Below are 20728 nucleotides of genomic sequence, written 5' to 3' on the forward strand. Positions count from 1 at the left end.
CTGATGTCCCTGAGCAGCTTCTCCTTCCTGAATTCTTGTGTTAACCTCAAGCCCACCCCACAAACAGCTACAGAACTCTAATTCCAGAGTGCAGATCCACAGTAATTCCAAATCTTTGTGGACCTGTGGCACTTCACATTTCAGTTGTCTGAGACACACAAAGGCAGTGACCCTGGCCTAGTAATTCCCAATTTATTGTGCTGAGCACCTGAGCCTGAAGCAACTCTCTTCTCTCTAAAATATCTGTGTTATGTTGGCTTGAGCTGTAGTAACAAAGGGATTGCTGCAATGCTCATTTTTAATATTGAGAACAGAGAATTTAAACATCTGAAGGGGAAAAATGGAATTGAACTGGTTGGCTCACAGGGAAGCACATTCTCCAATGGAAGCTTTTGGTGCTGAGGAATTTATTTTCCTTTTCAAGTGAACCACAAGCTGTCCCTTTTTCAGGGTGAGGTCCATAAACTACAAATCACACTGCAAACCCTTTAAAACACAATCCTGCACAGTGAGACAAAAGATTAGCTGGTGATATTCCCACCTGCAGCTAACAGCAACTCCAGGAAAAGGAGGAATGGCTAAAATTTGGGATATATAAGGAAAAATCTGGACACGACCCAGTGAAAATATGTCAGTCCTAAATAAAGACCAGCCAAGATGTTAAGCTCAGCTGAGTCACAGGTTTGCACAGTGAACATTGAATATTATTTTTAAAAAAAATCCATTAGTTTAGTTGATTATTTGCCCTGACAGGTTGCACACTACTAGAGAAAGTCACCATCGGTAGTTTTGAGAATTTTTATACAAATTAAAGTCCTTTTTATAGTGAAACTCCTTTGGAAACAGCAGCACAGATTTCACCAGTCTTATCTTCCAAGACATTTTACCAGAACCACATCTGAAATATATCCATTTATTAGGCACCTAAAGGAAAAAAATAAAGGCTGGTGAAGGTTAGTAGGAGTGGCCAAATCCCTGAAGAAACACATAACTCTGCATTTCATCCCAGAACATCAAAAATAGCTCTAATAATCGAGATATTGATCCCAAACCAGCAACTAAATGTGAGCTTTTCTCAGATATATGTTACTTAGAAAGCACATAATTCACACTGAACGAAGGAAAAAAAAAAAGTTTTCTTGAAAAGATTTCTTCATGTAGAGAGAATTAATAACAATATGGTGATGGTTTTAATGAAGCAATTCACAAAGTTACAGTGCTTTGGAGCTGGACTGCTACTGTACACTTATTTATTTGTAAAGAAAATGTTCAGGGGTAATGACCACCCTGGACTAAAGCAGAGTATGTATAATTCAGCAACAAAATGTGGCAACCACAGCCTGATATTATTTACCTGGGTTCCAAAAGAACTTGGCTTTACACAAGTTTGTTTAGGGCATCTAAAATGTTGCTTTATCAGAGGGTTCAAAGGCTACAGACTTTTATCCTTGGGAAACAGAACTGAAGCAGAAAGACATCAGGTAAACACAATAAAAAAAAATTAAAAAGAAAACCCAAACGAGCAAAACACAATCCAAATTAAACAAACTAAAGCTACAAAACAACCAGAAAGAAAGGAATCAACCTGCAGTCTTAATGCATGACCATGTTTAAAATGTCAGCCAACATTTCAGAAGACATTAATTAAATATAATTTGGAATAAGCAGTGCTGTTTGCACAATGTACAAGAGGTGACAGCCTGCAGATCTGGTGAAAAATGAGTTATTGAGTCTCTAAATGTCCTACAGTAACCAACAAACCACTTCTGGACTCTACCCTGACCATCTCTGCCTACAAAAAAAAATAATTCTAATCCCTATTCTAACATTATTTCTCAAAGTCCAAAGTCATTTAATCCCAAAAGGAAAGTCACTTGGTGCAGAACATGTATGATATACACTGGGTCATCCTCCCGTGCAAAAGAAATTCCACGTGAATTTTTCCTGCACAGGAAGATCATACTTTGAATTTTAAAATTCCATACATTAATTCTCCTGCACATCAGAAAAATGCGTATTTAATTTAACTATTAATTCATTACAGCCTCATTATATTTAATCTGAGCCCACAGCATTACCATCACTTGAATAATTAAGATACCAGAACCTGAGAGCACTTCCCAGGATGGGCCTCCCAGTGGTAAATCCCAAATTGCACAAAAAAAAAATAAAAATCAAGGCATGAACACTTGCTGGTAGCTAAGGCTGGGACTGATCTCTTGAAATAAAACTGATCTGAAGTCCAAGGCATCAAAATTAACACAAGAGATGTCACTGCATTAAGCAATTTATTGATCAGCATTTATGGAGTAGGTGTAGTTATAAAAGTGGGGCTTGTTTTAGACATTTAAATCTTTGCCAAACCAGAACACTTGCTCAAATCTAAAACCTCAGAGCTACATTTGTACCTTCATTACAGCAGGAGAAACCTGAAACTTTCTGAAACCCTGTTCCCATTTGCCACAATTCCAAAAGCCACGTGTCTCAGGCACAGGAGTGTCAGCATCACCATATTTCTCATCATAACTACAAATTCCACAGTTCTCTTTCAATTGCAACACAAATTTGGACTGGATTATGCTTCTGGGGAAGCTTCTCCTCTTTCCCAGCACCCTGGAAATGCTGAATTCTAGCTCCCAGTCCAGTATCCAGTGAATTAAAGGCTTTGAACAGGTTTTTCCTGAAAGGATGTTGCTGAATTCTGCTCAGATCATCTTTTATAGCTTCACCAGGGAACAATATGAAAGAGCTGGAAAAGTGAACTGGCACTAAACCACAAAGTTTAGTCCAACTTGAACTTTTTAAGTGTTAGAAATTATAAACCTTTACTGGAAATGTTTGTAACACGTGTGATTCTATTTTAGCTGCACGTTAAGTTTACCATGTATCTTCCAGAAACGATTTTTCCACAACATTTTGCCTTCTCATTCTTTGCTGGGCTGTTAAGTATGAAACTTTCAAAGCAAAATGCTTAATAAGAGTACTCCTTTTAATCTTAGGAAAAAGACAAACATAATTCAAATAGCTTCTTAACAAAAGCTCTCTTTAAACAGAAACCCTGAGGTCAAAAACACACAGGAGGGCCAAAGCCCAAGTATTAACGTCAGTAGTAAGTTTATAAAACAAGAACAGTGTTAACTTCCCCAGCACTTAACTTGTGCATGTCATCCCACATTAGAGGGCTGCTAATCCCACAGATCAGTAGCTGTGGGGAACAGCACACAAAACACTAATTACTGCACAGCTGATGGACTTACAGAAAAATGAGGGAACAGATTTAAAAACCCAACTTCAGTGATTTTGCTCTGTTTTCAAATGATACCTTGAAGTTATTTGGAATAATTGCTGTTGCTAGAATAAAAAAAAAAAAAATTAAATTCTGCAAAACAAATAAGCTCCTTTTGTGCAGCCAGCCATGGTGAGTTATGAAAGGGTTCTTCAAACCCAAATATTAAAAGAAAGAGGAACGGTAAAGAAATTTATTTGCAAGATCCCTTCAAGAGGAAAATCTGCCAAACGCATTCAAGAGGCTATTTTCTTAATTCCAGCTCCCTGTGACTTTGTTTAATGCACTTATTAAATCAGGCCATTTCTATGGGCAAACAAATGCTGACGTAGAGGTCGGAATTCAAACACGTTTTGTAATCACAAATGTGTTTTCTCAAACATTCCATATCTGCCTGGGGGAAGAGCAAGTCTCCCTGGCACAGGCCCTGGCTGGATTTGGAAGGGGTTATATACCTGGAAACCAGCCACTGGGGAAGAAAGGAAAAAACATTCAGAACAAGTGGATACAATGAACTGCTCTCATGTACAAAATTCTTTGAAATGGGCAGTTATTTTCGAGCCTGATTCCGGGAAGAAACACAAATTTTTTTTAAAGTATTTTTACAGAAAGCTGAGTACTATTGCTTCACTTGCTTGTGCCTTCAGAGAGCTATTAAAAAAAAAAAAGAACCAAAAAAAAAAAAAAAACAAAACAAAAAAACCAGCTTCACACACTGAAGATGAGATCTGGAAAGCTGGAAATGCCTATCAAAGCAAGATTTATGCATTGCATAACAGGCAGGATGTTCCACTCAGGAGGAAGTGCAAGTACACAGCCAAAGGAAAGCCAAAACAATCTTGAAGGCAGCGCTGCCGTGAAATGCAATTACTGAGCACCAAGTTTGTCAGTGCTGCTGGGAGAGAAGAACAAGGAATTACTCTTAAAAAATATTAACCTGGTTAGGTGCCACAGTCACAGTCAAAGCATTTTTCATATATTAATTCTCAGGGAAGGCCGTGAGAGCCAAAAGACTCAGTTTTTTGCTTTTTGATTTTAATTCAGGAACCATTTCTTCATTTGGACACCATTTCCTTTTCAAACGAACACACAAAGAACAATGGCTTTTCTCTTTTCAAAAGATCTTTGAAGGGGGGAGCCTGCCCAGTGGCTAAAGCACAACATCAAAACTTAATTTCATTAACAGATCTGGTTAAGTCTTCTCTGCCCTTGCTGCCAATTCCATCCCTGCAAGAGGTTCCTACAGACACCGTTGTTTGGGAATTGCAGGAGACAAGATTCCAAATGGAAAACACTTAGAGCAGAGAGCACAGGGTTTGTGTGCAGCTCTCGGTGCCAGGGCAAGGCATCATCAAATTGCAAGGTTATCAAACTGATCACCACAGTATTTTCCTTTCATCTGCACCATTTGGAGCACCCATTTCATCCCATGGACAGGGATGTCTGAAGGGAGCAGGAGTTCCCATCAGTGGCTTATAGGGAAATTATGCAACGCCATCCTCTCCAAAGAGGAAAAGAGCTCTTAGTCCTGGTCACCCCAAGATTTCCATCAAAACACAGACAGAATCCTGTGTGTCACTACGAGTCCTGGCTCTGGAACAGATACAACCTTTGAGGAAAAGAAAAAAGAAAGTGATCCCCAAATATTTGCAATTGCTGGCTTACATTTTGCCTTCTAAAGAAACTCATTTTCACTAGATTGCAGCACTTGTTAATGATTTAAGCAGCAAAACATAAATATTAAATGAAAGGGATTGTTGTATCAAATTACTCCATTATGTAGCTGCAGCAAAGACAGCTTTCAATTATTTCCTAAACAGGAATCTAAGAAGATTCCAGTAACAAAATAGTCTTGTCCAGTACACGATTGCATCAGCAAAGATACTTCAGGGGCAGAGAGAGAGAGAGAAAGAGATAAGAGAGAGCTGCATGAACACAAATATGCAATAAGCAAAATTCTGCTTTGAGTCAGGAATAGAATCAGCACAATCAAGAAAAAAATAAAAAGACATCAAAGGTCAAATTTTACATAATTTCTTTCCAGTGATTAAAAAATTCCCTGTGCTTTCAACACTCAGCTAAAGTGACCAAAGGAGCTAAAGATTTTATACAAAAAGAAAAAAAAAAGTTGTAATGAGCAGTTGTCCAAGATGGCTTCAAAATTAATCAGCATCTTTCTAGGGCTGCAGTGCTGAAGTCCTGCTCTGCTGCCCTGCCCTTTTCCTCACAGAAGTGATAGGAACAGACTGGAAAGCACTTCCCTCCACACTTCCCTTTTCTTGGCATAAAGGAGTGTCAGACTTGGTCTGGACATGTACAGCCTCATCAGGGTGTTTATGTAAACAGACACCAACATGCTACACCAAAATGATTTCTTTACCATGATCAAACTACGTGTGTTTGCTATTCTGTGTCTGGAACACCATCCAGAAGTCAAGGTTGACTTTGCCAGTTTCCTGAAATTTCCTTGATGCCAATCCAAGCCCTTTGCTCTGCCTGTGTATATATTTGGGGCTTACACACAGCAGCAAGGACACACTTGATCTCATTCTGTCACTCTCAACATCAGCTACGTGTCAGGGTACAGAGTGAATCAAACCGTGAGCCAAGGCTCGCTGCAGTCAGCCTGAAAAAAGACCAGCTCCAGCTGGGTCCCTTTTTCTAATGGTTTCACTGGATAAATTGGGTATGCTGGACACGGCTTCGTTATATTCATTACAAATCCTGACATTAAAATCAATTATTACTCTGCATTCTAAATTTGGAAGGGCTCTACCTGATACTGAACCAGGCGGTAGCACTGCAGTAGGAAAAAAAGGGCTCTAAAGGAAAGTTATTGCCAGCAGCTGCTGTGCTGTCAGCAGGGCCTGCACACCACCAAAAACCTGCAGCTTGCAAAGAACCCAACTATCCCCAAAGCCACAAAGCCACAGTTAAATGTATTTCTGTTTCTTTACATCATGAGACACATTGCACAGTTTGTATCTTTGAAATTGTATTTAAGTAGGTCACCCCGGTTCTTGCAGCATGGCAAGAAATACTGCAATCACGTTGAGAGTTTTACTTTTGCCCTCATTTGAAGAGCCTGAAAAACAACCCTGGAAATGTGAAAGAACTCTTGGGTCTATTAATTCACCCTAAAGGAGTTTACAAAAGGCGCACACACACATAAAAGCTGGGTTTAACTGGTGGTCAGATGAAAAGAAGGGGACTTCTGGTTTAATTCCTACTGCAAAATTAGGTTCAACATTATACAGTTCTTTTCAAATTCATAACAAGTCAGCCCAGAAGGAGAGGCTGAGCTGCCAGACAACCTGCCTCCTGCCAGGAGAAGGCCACAGCAAAATACAGGAGACCACCAACTGATCTCATCCACATCTATTTTTAGTGCTCATTTAATGGCCTGTAACCAAAAGTTGCTGCCATTCCTGAGGAGAGCAAACTGCACCGATTACCATGATTTGTAAAAAGCAGTTTCCCCCCAAAATGATACAAAAATTACGTTGCACTGCAAGCCCATGTGATACTGTAAACCCAAACATAATCACTCCATACTTTTTCTCAGATGTGGTGCACTGCTGAATACTTTAAAAGGCCTCAGATCTCTCATACTCCACCAGGCACTCTTTTTTCCCTTTTTCCTCTTTGTTGAAATACTTGTCAGTGAATTTCTTCATTGGCTATTTCTGTCTGTGTGTAAGCAAAGTGGCCAATACAGATGGCTGGCGGGCAATAGATATTTATGACCATCACTGTTAAAAAAAACCCCATGAATCACAGCTTGGAGGATCATTCCCACTATGACATTTCGAGCTAGCCATACGTTTTTGTTTTTTTTTTTTTTCCAGATGCAAGCATAGAAATCCTACAACCAGGGCATTTTAATGCTCTTTGAGGAGGGTTGTTATTTTTTTTTTCTTCCCACCCCCCTTTACAAATACAACAGCGTGCGCTCACCTGAAAAGGAAAAATGTTATCAGCTCTGTTCAAGCTGTCGTCCATCCAGGATTTGGGAGCGAAGGCCGAGCTGGGTCGTGCATACTTCTGCAGCTGGATATGATTACTTGCAAAATTCTTCTTTAAGGGCGAGATGGAGTTCAAGGGGGTGATCCCTCCGTTCAGTCCCCGGCGGTGGTCTCGGCCCTGGGACCCTCCCCAGCCGCCGTACCCGCCGCCCCCGGGGCTCCAGGAGGACGGGGTGGGCGATGGGCTTTGGTAGCTGCTCCACGGAGAAGGTGGCTTGTTAAGATTATTGGCCAAATGAGGCAACTGATTAAAAGCAGCATTTCTGTGTGTGAATGGAGGTGGGTGAGGACTTGCAGGAGACCTCCTCTGTTGCTGATGCTGATTGTGATGATGCTGGAAATGGGGGTGATGAGGGTGGTGCTGAGAGAGGGGTCCGATCTGGGGAGAAAAGCTACCACCAAAGCCAGGGCTGACGTGATGTGGGAAATTCTGAAACAGCAGAGCACCATTATTAGCTGAGGCAGTAGGGACCCCTCCCTGGTGGAAAAAACTTGCATCTTCATTGATTATTGTAGAAGAAGAAGGAGCAATAGCTGCAGACCAGTTACTAAAACCAGTCAGAGAAGATGCGGTGGATGTCAAGGGCTGTGTCGAAGTACCGAGCCCCGAAGCCTCTTGGTAATCAAATCCTGTTAAAACCGGCGATTCTATTCTTATTTTCTCCTTTCCACTGCCGTTCTCTGAAGAATTATCGCCCTGGTTTTCTTCAGTTTTGGCTTTCTCGGGTTCAGAGAGCATGCCTGCTTCCTGACTTTGACCAGGGGAAAGCTGCTGTTTTTCTAGGGACTCTTGCTTTTCCTGTTGCTGAGTTTTAGATTTTTCTGACCCCAGAATCTCATCCTGAATATTATGGGCAGCTGGAGCAGGAAAGAGCCAAGCTGACCCAGCACTACTGCCGTTGGCAGCTGTGTTATTATTTATAAAAGCAGCAGGGCTGGGGGTTGCATTTTGATGATGGTGTGGAGGCTGCAGATGTGGATGAAATCTGACTGGAAAAGCTGACTTATTTCCAGTGTTGTTTTGCACTAACACTCCAAACCCGTAATCCCCCATTTATTATATTTAGGGTTTGAATCCTCCCTGTAAGAACAAGTTGATGTTTAGTGTTTGGCTTGTCCTCTTGTGAGGCAAGATTAGCAAGTATCCAGGTTTTTGCTAGATGTTCCAGTGTCTCCCTCCACACTATTTATTTCAAATTTGGATAAAGATGTTTGCTTATTTTTATGCTTTTTTTGCAAAAGGTAGATCTCTTCAACTATTTCAATGTGTCAATTTGTGTCCGTTTCCTTCCTTTGGCCAGGAGGAAGGGAAAAATAAATCTTTGGTTCACAAAATAAGAGGTTTCCTTTTTCTAAAGGAAATGCACAGCAATGAGAGAATAAGCTTCTGGGAAATAAGGATAAAGAGATTCTAACTATCCTGTTTTTTTCCTCCTCAGCAGCCTTGACTCGCCCATAAATGAGTTAAGAGGGAAGAAAAAAAAATACAATGACTTCTGGTCCCTCAACCCCTTGGCAGCAAAAAATAGATTTAAATCTGGAATAATTTAATACATCTCTATAATCTAATATATATTTGTGTCCTGTTCAAAAAGTCTTTGCTGTGGACAAGGGAAAAATTTACCTCAGGATCTTAGTATATACAGGAGCGTGAAATGGGGGAGTGAGTTGCAGAAGAGGCTTTATCCCGTGCTGCTGGGTTTAACCTATTATATTTAGCAATAATATACACCGTGTGTGTGCGTGTGTGTGGTTGTTTAAAGGGGTAAGACCTTATCTCAGGAAATCAGTATTCTCTTGGTGTCTTGGGTGGGGAGTGAGTTGTGCAGGAGAAGGGTGGATTCTTGATGCTGCTCCTTTCGGGCTGGGTTTCTGAGCTCGCCAGACTCGCTTCTTATTTATGATCCAATATTTGCGTGTCCTTCATACGAGTCCTGGCTGTCCGAGGAGGAAGGTTTTCATCTCAGAAATCAGCGTTCGGGAAAGGGAAGGGAGGGGACAGCGAGTTGTGCAGGAGGAAGGGGAAGGAGGCTTTTTTTCCTCGCTCTCTGCTGCCGGGAGGGTGTTTTATGGTGCGGGGCTCGCCTCCTTCCCCGGGAATCGCGGCTCCCGCAGCCCAGCGAGCCCCCGGAACGCGCTCCCTCCTCAGGCACTCGGCATCCAGCGGGGCCGGGCTGTGGGTGCCCCGCGCGTCCCCCGCCCTCGCTCGGGCCGGGCAAGGCAGGAGGGGTTTTACCTCAGCAGCGCAGCAGCCTCCGGCAGGGAGGGGAAGGCGCGGCCGGCCGGGCTCCTCTCTCCCCCATGGAAGGTGTTTAAGCGGCTCTCCCGGCGGGGTCGGGGCAGGCTCTGTCTCGGGGCGCAGCGCTCGGGGCTCCGGCGGCGGCGGCTCGGGGCGCTCCCTGCCCTGCGGCGGCTCGGCTGGGCTGCGGCCGGGCCGTGCCCCTCATGTACCGGCCGCACCGGGGGGGGTGTCTCCGCGGGCTCGATGCTGCGGGGAGCTGGAAGGACGAGGCGATCGACAGCTCTCGGCAGCCGGCGACGTGTCCCCGGCGCGCGGCCCCGCTGCTGCCGCCGCCGCCGCCTCGTTTTGCGTCTTTTTCCGTGTGTTTTCTTTAGCCGCCTTCCCCGCCCCCCACCCCCCCGGCGGCCGCCGCAGCCGGTGCCTCGCTGGTCCCCGCGCGGCCGCTGCCCAGCCCGTGCCGCCCGGACCGAGCGGCCGCACCAAATGACAACCAGCTGGCGGGGGCCGCGCGGCGCTTCCGGGGCGGTGGCGGCCGCGCCCCCGGCCCGCCCCCGGCACCGGCTCCGGCTCCGCCCGGCTCCGCGCCGCCATCTTTGGTGCGGGCAGGGACTCCCGGTCCGGGGCGGCCACCCCGGGGCTGGGCGCACCGCCCGCGGCGCCGCCGCCATCTTAGGTGTGGGCGGGAGGTCAGGCGGATGTCGGCGGCGCCGCCATCTTGGAGTGAGGAGCGCGGCGGCCGCCATGTTTGTGCAGGGCAGGGCAGGGCGTCACCTGTCTCTGACAGTGCCGGGGTCGCAGACAGCGGCCGCGCTCCTCAGCGACATCAAAGAGCTTCTCATCGCACCCCTGCCGTGGCAGGGACACCTTCCACCGTCCCACGTTACTCCAGTCCCCATCTAGCCGGACCTTGGGCATCTCCCGGGATGGGGCGGCCGCAGTTTCTGTGGGCACCCCGTGCCAGGGCCTCGCCACCCTCAGAGCAAAGAATTTCTTCCTTACGTGCAACCTTAGTAGTCAGAAAGTCTCGCTGCTACAGATCTGTGTTATATGCTGCTTCATTTTGGGGACGGACGCTGCTTATTCCAACATGCAAATGGAAATACAGTTCGAAAATTAATATCAATATATAGTGGCATTAAAATAACTACACGTATGTGTGCCATTAGGTAAATCAAGTTTAAAAGGAAACGCGGAGAGACATTTCCTGAAAAGTTTTCCTTTAGTAGAGGGCTGTCCCCTACTTGCTCCTTCTCAGACATGACTGTAATTCGAATATTTTTACAAACCAAGTATTTCCCAACAATTTTATTAAGTAAACTTTTTCTTCGCAGTCACAGACACCTTTTTTCTCTGTGTGAAAACAGCCTCGTTTACATATGGTGAAAACATCATTCTGAAAATGTAATTACTGGGTTATAATTTCCCCTTTTGTTTACTGTTTGCAACTTCTGTGAGCTCATCTGATACTGAGCATTGTTTTGCTCTGTATTTCTTTAGTCATAATGTTGTTATCATCATCATACAGTTCAGGGTTAACAGGCACTTCTGTCCAGACTCCAGCAGTAGACTGCTTTTCCATGAATAGTATGGGAAAGACTGACTACTTGGCCTTAATTTAATTTCAGACACACCCTTGCAATGCATTAGGGTAGATGCAGATGGACTGGAGTGATACAAGCAGAATTTCTAAAATCACTTTGCCTGACAAATATTATTTGCTGAAACCATGGGAGGTTCCTCAACGGCTGGTGCTGGGATGGTTCAGCTGCCCAGCAGGATTTGTGGCTATTTATTCAACCTCTTTGAGAAAAGGTGCCTGACGAATATGCAGGGATTGCAGGCATTAGTTACCAAGAAGAATAAATTAGTGAAGAAAGTCAGGATTGTCTATAAATAAGTGGATTTAACCACCTGTGAGGAAATTCTCACTTTGGATGATGTCAACAGAGTCCCAAAGAATACAAAGGATGACAGTGTCACAGGAGCACAGAATGGTTTGTGTTGGAAGAGACCTTAAAGATCATCCAGTTCCAACCCCTACCTTGGCAGGGACACCTTCCACTAGCCCGGGTTGCTCCAGTTTTTTAAATCTGTAAGCTCAAAATCCCTGGAGAGTCAAATTAACCCCTTTACCGCACTGATTTTGGCGTAGCTTATGCCATGACCTGATTTTTGGACAAAATTTGAAATATAAGATTCAAATAATTAGAAAACCTTCACCACAACGGTAAATATTCAGGACTTTTGAAAAGGAAAGGAAAGGGGAGAGTTCTCTCAGTAGCATTTGCTCGCACACAGTGGTGAGATTCGTGCCCAGATTTGCTGCCACATCCACTGCATCAGTCCCTGCAGCTCAGTCCTGATGTATCTAACACTTTTCACCTGAAAGAGGTTTCAGTCTGAATGACACTTGAAGTACTTTAAGTCATCATGGTGCCTTTTGCTAATCACCATCAGCATCTAATGGATTCATTTCTGGAAGCACTTTAACTCTTCTGGGTTCCTTGGAGGAGAGGATTCCTTGGCCACTCCAGCTGCCATCGTGAGGCAGCTTTAGCTGACACCTGCCAAAGGCTCTGTGCTCTACCCAGGCTCCCCCCAGCATCAATCGCCAGGATCACAAGCCCCTTAACAACCTCTTCACTGCGAGACTAAACCACAAGTGGGAACATATTGCTCTCCTCTGAGGATTAGATTTCTTAGCCTGCTTTTATGCTTCCAGTCTCGCTGTGAATGTCACATTTTAAGTGCTTGACCGTGACTCAGGTCACAGGAAAAAGTGAGCGTGGCTGAACTGGTGCAGAGGAATCTGTGTGCTTGCTTTTGCTCAGTCAGAAACAAGCCTGAGGTCTGTGGTTTGCTTGGCCTTTCAATGCCCCACAGCCAGTGAGACACAGCAAAGGGAAACATCTTCCCTTTTGTCAGGTGCACTCAAAAGGCCGTGTGCCTCGCAAGAGGTGAAATTTCTAATGATAATTTGGTAGGATAAGCTGACAGATAAACTGAACCTGAAAGCAAGTGGGATTCCCAGGAAGCTGCTCTCCAGCTCAGTCACACGGCTCATCCTGGCAGAGCAGATGTGCCATTTGTGATACGCTCCCGGTGTTATCAAATCAAGGTCCCATTGAGCGAAGAAGTGAAAGGACTTGCAGAGCTGAGAAGGAACTCCTTGTGAAAATGCCTTGCCAGCAACCCTCTCTTTTTTAAATCAAAGCACTGCCAGCTCTCAGGCATCTGCTGGTTGCAGCTGTCACGGTGTCATCCGGAGGGAAAGGTGAGCCCTCGGTGACTCAACACCCGCACGTCAAACACTGACACTGCTCACGCTGCAGAAACATCAGATTGCTGCATCTATTTCACACTGTTGGTGGGGAAACAGAATTCAAGTCTCATTTAAGTCATCTCCTGCTTAGAAGAAAAAGAGCAGAAAGAACATAAGAATCTCTTTTCTAAGGGCAAAATTATCATGTGTTTCTTATGTCTCAAAAACTGTAACTGCTGTTTTCTTGAATCTCAAAAGACCTATTAGGATGTTCAGATCTCCAGTTTTATACCAAAAATTGTTGCTGTATCTTGTACACCCAACAACATATTAACACAGTTTAGTAAATCAAATTTAAAGTCAAAATTAACCCTGTACTTACAGAGCAGGGATTTTAGGAAGGGTGCAGTGGGATATATTAAAATTCAAAGGGATCTTTTATGGGGCTGTTAGTCACTCACATGTTCCTCCACATTCCTTTAGGTCTGGCGTATCATGGAAGACACAGGACTTGCTCACATTCAGTGGTAATAAAAGCAGCCAACAGACCTGAAAAGCTGCATCAACATTTTATCCTAAACAATTGCTCCAGGAAGGCTAAGCTAAAAACCCCAGGCAAGCTGTCAGTAGCTAATATTAGCCTACACATACAGAAACTTTTTAATTCCAGAGCAATTTCCAAAGACTGCAGAAAATGTTCTCTAGACTGCAGAGAAAACCCAACAGTTCATTTTTGTGCTGATGCAGCTGCAACTGCTGTTTGCTAGATCCTATCTCAGCTTGGTCATTGCAATATCAAAGTATGATTTTATAAACCTTTAAACTCTTGTGTAAAGCACATTATACATGCTAATGGCTTCATTTGACTAAGCTGGCTTCGTCATTTTGCTGCAGCTGGGTGAAGGTACTATATATTGATATACCCTCATATGTTAAGCAACCCTTTAATGGAATACATTGCCTTGGAGTCTTTAGTCTTTATGAAAAAAATCCTTATCACTGCCCAGAGAACTATTTTGTGTGCAGTAATTATATAATATTAATGAACAGTATTACATACAACTATTTTCTATCCCTGTTCTTTGTATGGCATGTACTTTAGAATGACCTGACACTGCAAAAATGCCTCTAGCTTCCATGGCTCATGTAAAATACAATAAATACATAAATAATTGAGAAGAGGAAATAGGTAGTGTTGCAAAGGCTGTGGTGTTCTTACCACTGCACTTCAAAACCCGTCATTGTGACCTTTGCAAATGCGCTTTTCTTCTTTCATTTAAGGGTAACGCTTCCTTGAGCTGGCCAAAATAAAAAATAAAAAATAAAAATCCACACAGGCACAGAGTTTTAAATTTGTAAACTCACTTTGTAGTTTTATTTCTGAAATTGTAGAAGCAAAGAAGCACCCAGGGAACGAGCCAGGATAGCATGTCCAAGGACACCACCAGAGGCACCTGGAAAGCGATGGCCATCCGGTGAACTCCATGGGAAAGAAGCTGTTTATCCCATGGAGACTAAGCTTCTCAATCTCTTGGGGTTTGGAAGTTTTTTTCCCCCCACTTCTCAAATAAATACGTGCTTATTTAATTCCTCTTAATAAACGAGGAATGTGGGGCTGTGTCAGGGGCAGATTAGTCAGGGCTTGCAGAGTACACTTGTGCTGAGTATAATTTTTACTGCAACTCGGTGACACCTTCATTTCTCAAAGTAAGATTTCATAGCCTGCTCATTTACAAAGTGGGCTAGTGCCTTTGGGTATTTGGGAAGGGCAAAAAGACAAATTGAAAAGCATCAAATCATTTAATTTCAAAGTGCATTAAGCGCACGCCTTCCAATTTTCTGACTAAAATGTTCGTTGGCTTTTTCCAAAGAGGTTTATATTCAGGGCACAGAAATAGTTTGTGGATTTTAGATTCCTGAAATACTTAACAATGTTATTCAGGGGAAAAAAAACACAGGCTTCTTGTCCTAAAAAACCCAGATTCACGTGCAAAGTGTTAATGAACCCAAGTGACAGCTTAAGAATAAAAATAGCATAACCCTCCCTTCCCACCCCCCCCCCCCCCCCCCCAATGGTAGCTAATCAAACATTTTCTAGAACAGAATTTCTGACTAGTCTGGGATATAATAATTAAAAAAAAGGAAAAGGAAGAATATCAAGAGTCCAATTCAGAGAGACCAAATTGAGGTTGGCCTTGTTTTCCACCTGGGATCTCCAGCCCCTGGATCTCCTCGCTCCTTTTGGAGCATTGCTTGCTGGAATCTGTAGTCTCCAGGCTGCATCTCCATTATTAAACAGGAGAGCCGTGGTAATCTGCTCCATTTTAGGCAAATTAAGTGCAGAGCTTTGGCTCCTGGCACGTTCCCAGCGCGGCCCTCAGATGAGCATAATGCCACAAAATCCGTAAGGTTCAGAGCCCATGACTGCCACTGTTCCCCCTTCCCGTGCCTTGCAGGTAATGGGAAGTCCTTTGCTGGGGACCTTGAAGGGGACAAAGATATTCTGGATGAGTTTAATGAATACTGGGTTTCTGTGTGCTGAAGGAACCAGTTCAGGAGAGACTTCCAGTTTTCCCTTGGAGTTCCTTACCTGCTGGGTTTCATTTCTGCTGGCGAGGGAATGGGGGGATGTTGCATACTCAGTGTTCCCCTCCTCGTGCCTTGCAGGGGGAACAGGGTGTGTTTCCTCAGAATAGAATGAACTCGTGCTTTCCAATTTTCCCCCATGTTAGGAAATAGGTCCTGTCTCATTACTGGTGACAGCACATATTGGTGGGTCATAGAGCAAAGGGAGAGCCTTGCGTAGAACAGCTGGGGCCCAGAGCCAGAAATCTCATTAAAGTAAGCTGCTGCTATTTCCAGCCTGTAATAGAGCTTTGGAGCTTGATTATATTCAGTGAAAGCAGGTCATTACAAACACACTGCTTTTTGCATATTATCTAAATTGAAATAATAATATGTTCTCTCCTTTCATGTGCTATATTGATAAATCCCAACTTATGAATGAAACATGTTGATTAGTTAGTTAAAAATAATTAGTTCTGTATTATGCCTCCAAGTTTAAGGCTTGATTAGTGCAAACAAATAACTTTTCTTGATAATAAGTCATTTACAGAGTATTCTCTTAAGTGGAGCACACAGGCATAAAAATAATCTGCAGCAGTAAATTGTGTTATTTGTTCTCTCTTTTCTCTTTGACTTCAAATGTAACAGTACTTTTAGAACTTGAGAAACACAATATCTATACACAGATTCTGATCTCAACAGCAACTGCTGCAGTGCTACTCTGGTGTTGTTTGAGGGAGGTGGCAGAGCACCAGATAAGAATGTGACCCATAAATGCCCTTTTATTCAGCCTTTCTGGCCACGTAGCCCCAAAAGGAGAACAATTATTTTTTCCAGTGACTGAGAATATCGCTCTGCTGTTAACTTGCATTTAAATATTCTGATATTTGCATCAGAAGTGAGCTAATGAGTGGGTTTCCTGAGCAGTGGAAGTCCTTTTGAAGGAAAACAAAACCCTGCATGAACATTTTTTTCTAGTCATCAGATCACTGAAGCCAGCACTATTCAACAATGTTCATAAAGCTTAAACCCCTTCCTGAATATGAACATTTTCCTGAACCAAGGCTTAGGGCTATCATAAAGTCATTCATTTTAGCTCTTCATAGGGTTTTTCTCACATAGGCCAAAGATGGGTCAGGAGACAAAAATGCACAGGAGCCATCCCTTGAAGAAAGGCTATACCTTGATAGGATTATGGGATAAATACAGCAATAAAATTAGATAACATCCTGATAAAAAGCCTCGACTCTGTTGATACTGCTGTCTGTGCTGCTGCTCCCACCTACAGAGCCTCTCTGATGGAAAGTTATGGCTCTCAATTATCACTGTGAAAATCCAGCCCTATTTTGGGAGTGCTCATAACTTTGAGCAGTCATCGAGGTGTGGGAGTTTCACGGCGTCGTTGGAGAATAACAACCTTCGTGTTGAGGCGCTGAGGCACGACGAGCCTGCGGGAGGCAAATAATCCACCTCTGTAGAGCACTTCTGGAAAACCCTTCCCTTCCTGGTTGGCAGGAAAACTTGCAAAGAAGGGAAGAAGACCAGACCTGTGTTTCCAAGCTGCCAGGAAGGGAATGAACCCAATGGCAGCAGTTGTGGTCTCAGCAGATGACAACTGAGACCACCAGTTTTCTGATTCTACATAATCACCAGACAGCCATGAGGTGGAAAAGGATAAATCTCTTACTGTTTTGTGAAAGAACTGAGGTGACTTACTGGTTAAAAAATCCTCAATGCTCTCCAGTCCTCTCAGAGGGCACTTACTGAGAAATGGTAATGGTTTACAGTCTCAGAGTGCTTTTAGAGCACTCAGTGTCAGAAAAAATGGCATTAACCCACTCCCCTCCCCATATTCTGGACCTGTTTCTCAATGCTAATCAGGAGTAATTTCACTGAAGTGAAGGGAGTTATACAAGACCTGTGTGAAAGTGGAATCAAATCCATGTATCATACATTTGAGATTCCTGGCAAAATATGCTCTATTTACTTGAGGAAATTAAAACATTTCAGAGTCTGGATGATTTAAGGGCTATGTTCTTACTTCCTAGAAATTAGAACAGTACCTCATGTAATCAATAAATGTACAAAACTATCTGAAATGCAAGCATTGCAGAAGTCAGGAGTGGAAAAAACACAGCTGAAATCACTTTACATGGCATACTGGAAAAACAACATTATTTTTACCAACAGCACAAGGAAGCCATTACAAAAGGCAAGAAACTGACTGAATGCTATGCCAAAGAGCATTTGTTTGATAAAGTCGATTTTGCCACTTCCATGGCAACTAAAACACAAAATTAGACTGTTCAGGGAAGCACTTTGGTTCCAACCTCCTTTAGACTTCAAGAAATTTGGGGAAAAAAAGCCCTTGGGTTGGGCCTATGTGTGTGGGAAACACCACGCTGCCTTCACACCACACCAGCAGAGTTATTTTCACATCAGATCACAAGCACCAGGCAGGGTGGGCTGTATTGTCTCCTCCATGGCCTGGAATAGAAATTACTCAGTTCCACGTGAAGCCTTCCCAGTGTCTTCCACAAGAAGCAGCTTCATTAAGACCAACAAAAGTGCTGATGGTGCAACAGAGATGCTGCACATCCTCCAGGAGAGCTGTAGGACAGAAATGGGCTCTTAAACACGTGGAGAGTCACTCAGCTCCCACCCTCAAACCTGAAAGTGCTGCTTGAGGAGGTTTTGTGGTAGCACAGAATATCCTGAGCTGGAAGGGATTAACAAGGATCATCCTGGCCCTGCACGGCCCCAAAATCCCACCCCGGGTATCCCCGGGAGCTCTTGGAGCTCTGGCAGCCTCGGGGCTGTGCCCATCCCGTGGGGAGCCTGGGCAGTGCCCAGCACCCTCTGTGGGAAAAACCTTCCCCAAAATCCAACCTAAACTTCTCCTGGCACAGCTCCAGCCCTTCCCTGGGTGCAGCAGTCCCTGTCACAGGGAGCAGAGATCAGAGCTGCCCCTGCTCTGCCCCTTGGGAAGAAGTTGCAGGTTTGATGAAACTTGGAGGTAGATAAGAAATGGAAGGAAATATCCTGGACTTTGAAAGCACAAATAAGCAGCACATAGATTTCTGACTCATAACAACTCACAGGTCACTGTATCAGCTCCTGGGCTGCTGCAGGAGTAGGAGTTTGCTGGAAAGAGGAACAAACTCTCCTCCTCTGTGCTGCCCCTTCCTCCCATGTTACAATACACCAAGGCTTGTGATGTTTGGCCAAAGAATGGTGAAACCCAGGAGTGACTTTGGACAGCACTTGCTGGTGATCCTGAGTCAGTGTCTCATGCTGAAGTCAGATGTGCGATGTGCTATGAGGACTTGGCCATCAGTGCTTTATGCCTGAATTTTGCATCACAAATGCTCCTGGAGGCATTAAAAGACATTTCAGTGAACATCCAGTGAGGGGAATTGACCCCTGCAGAGCCAGCCTCAGTTTTGAATGGCTTGGCTTTTTTTGGCTTGTCACATCTTCCCAGTCTCCAAACCTTTGTATTGTAACGTGGTATGCCATAAATATCAGTAATGGAATGGATTACATCAGCCACCCTCATGCTGCCAACCTCAATATTCAACTCTGCAGCAGCAAGGAGCCCTGCCCAGAGGACTATGACAACTATTCAGCTTCATTTGTATTAGAATACAAAGTACAGAATAAACCCACAGCGTTTCTGGCAACTGATACTACGTGTCAGATAAGAATGGCACAGGGGAGAACAATGCCAGAGCACTGAAGTTCCTTCTTAGATTAAGAGCTGAGGGTACTCGATATGTGCCCTTCCAGAATGTGCTGTAGGTCAGGCATTTTTTATTTTGATTTTTAAAATAGTAAACCCCCACTCCCTATGCAAAAGCAAAATGTAGTTTCCTATTTCTACACCCACTGACTCTGTTCAGGGTGTTTTGGCTGCAACAAGGAAGAGAGAGGGATCTGGTTGGATTTTAATATATCTTCACCTCATTTCAGATACTCAAAAGACACTGGTTTAAATGCTTAAAAATATGTTCAACATTTCCTGGCAGTTACTCTTCACTCATTCAGCTGCACATTGACTGTACTGCCCTCACGGCAATTTGAAGTTTGCTTGAGGTTGTTTGGGCCAAATAAAATCCCATTCTTATGAGATAAGCCAACATTAATTTCCAGGGAGTTTGAGCAGAACTCTTGTCCTCATGTTAGACTGCTCATCAGAACTTTTTTCTTTTTCAACCCTCATCATGACTATTTTTGGGAGAGACTGCTCAAAGATTTAGGTAACAAGTGTGAAATAACTAGACTCAGTGGAATACAGGTTCTAAAGAGTGAAAGGCATGATTCAGCATTTCATCTCAGTATTAATGATTTGTTGTTTATTTTTTTCAGATCTTCAAGGGAAAAACTGGACTGACTTCTCTGCGTGGAACTTAGAGATCCTGGAACTGGAAAGATAAAGGAGTTGGCAAGAACTTGCTTTATCCACCACGCTGCTCTGTGACTGCTGCTGGCCCCACAGAGATGGCTTTATTCCATCAGTATTTATTGCATATAATTTGCAAACAGCTCACTGAGATGCTCGGAAAGATGCAACAAAAACCCAGAAAATATGAATGCTCAAAAAATGGCGTTGTCTGCTGTAGGAATATGGAACCAGATCCCCAGGTCCTGTGCCTTTATTTCAGCAAAGGAGCTGGGCTATTGTTTCTTTTTAAAATTGGTTGCCATGGTGGTTTCATCCGGGCTTGTGCCCTGATGAAAATTGATGGTATCAGTGACGCAGCAGCGCTGGCAACCCAATGTTTGCATGTACCTCCAACGGAGCAGCAAGCGTGGAACTGGAACCTGACACTTCACCTGTGCACCCCAAACAGGTTCCTTAAACACCCAGGGACCCCTGGCTGTCACACCTGAGGGGGAATGGGAAACCAGCCACCACGCAGGTGGTTTGAGTGCCTGCAGCTCCCGAGGCTGCAGAGACCTCAGACAAAATGGAAATGCTGAAGTGAAAGCCTGCAGGCAGGGGGATCTTTCCCCAGGTGTCACCCTGGTGTGCTGTTTGGATTTTGCAGCAGCACCTGGAATTTCTGAGAAGTTTTCAGGTCTCACCTTTTTGACAGTGATGGAAAGCCCTGAGTGACATTCAGATCTGCTGATATAGGAGTCTCTCCCATTTTCTAAGCAGCCTCAATCATTAGCTTCCTTATGTCACAGGCAGCCAGTGATCCCATTAAATAGGTGAATGGCAGCCACCAGGACGCTCAGAAATGTCTATGAACAATACAGGTTAAAAAAGGAACTCTTCGTATGCATTTATTTCAGGTGACAGTTCAATTTCTGGCCCAAACTTGAGGGTGCTCCAGAACTTC

General features: G+C 43.9%; 1 protein-coding gene across 4 annotated transcripts in view; it reads right to left on the reverse strand.

Moving 5' to 3' along the window:
- CPEB4 (cytoplasmic polyadenylation element binding protein 4) overlaps window positions 1–9956 on the reverse strand; it is a 39266-nt gene extending 29310 nt beyond the window's left edge. For 3 of the 4 annotated variants that reach the window (XM_062502115.1, XM_062502117.1, XM_062502114.1), the window contains exon 1: window positions 7244–9956. In XM_062502115.1, the coding sequence (XP_062358099.1) occupies window positions 7244–8365 (1122 nt within the window). In that variant the 5' untranslated portion in view covers window positions 8366–9956. The remainder of the gene's footprint in view (window positions 1–7243) is intronic. The other variant, XM_062502116.1, reaches the window with a different exon arrangement.
- Between the last annotated feature and the right edge of the window lie 10772 nt (window positions 9957–20728).

This window comes from Cinclus cinclus, chromosome 14, assembly GCF_963662255.1.
Source record: "Cinclus cinclus chromosome 14, bCinCin1.1, whole genome shotgun sequence".
Classification (NCBI taxonomy): Eukaryota; Metazoa; Chordata; class Aves; order Passeriformes; family Cinclidae; genus Cinclus; species Cinclus cinclus.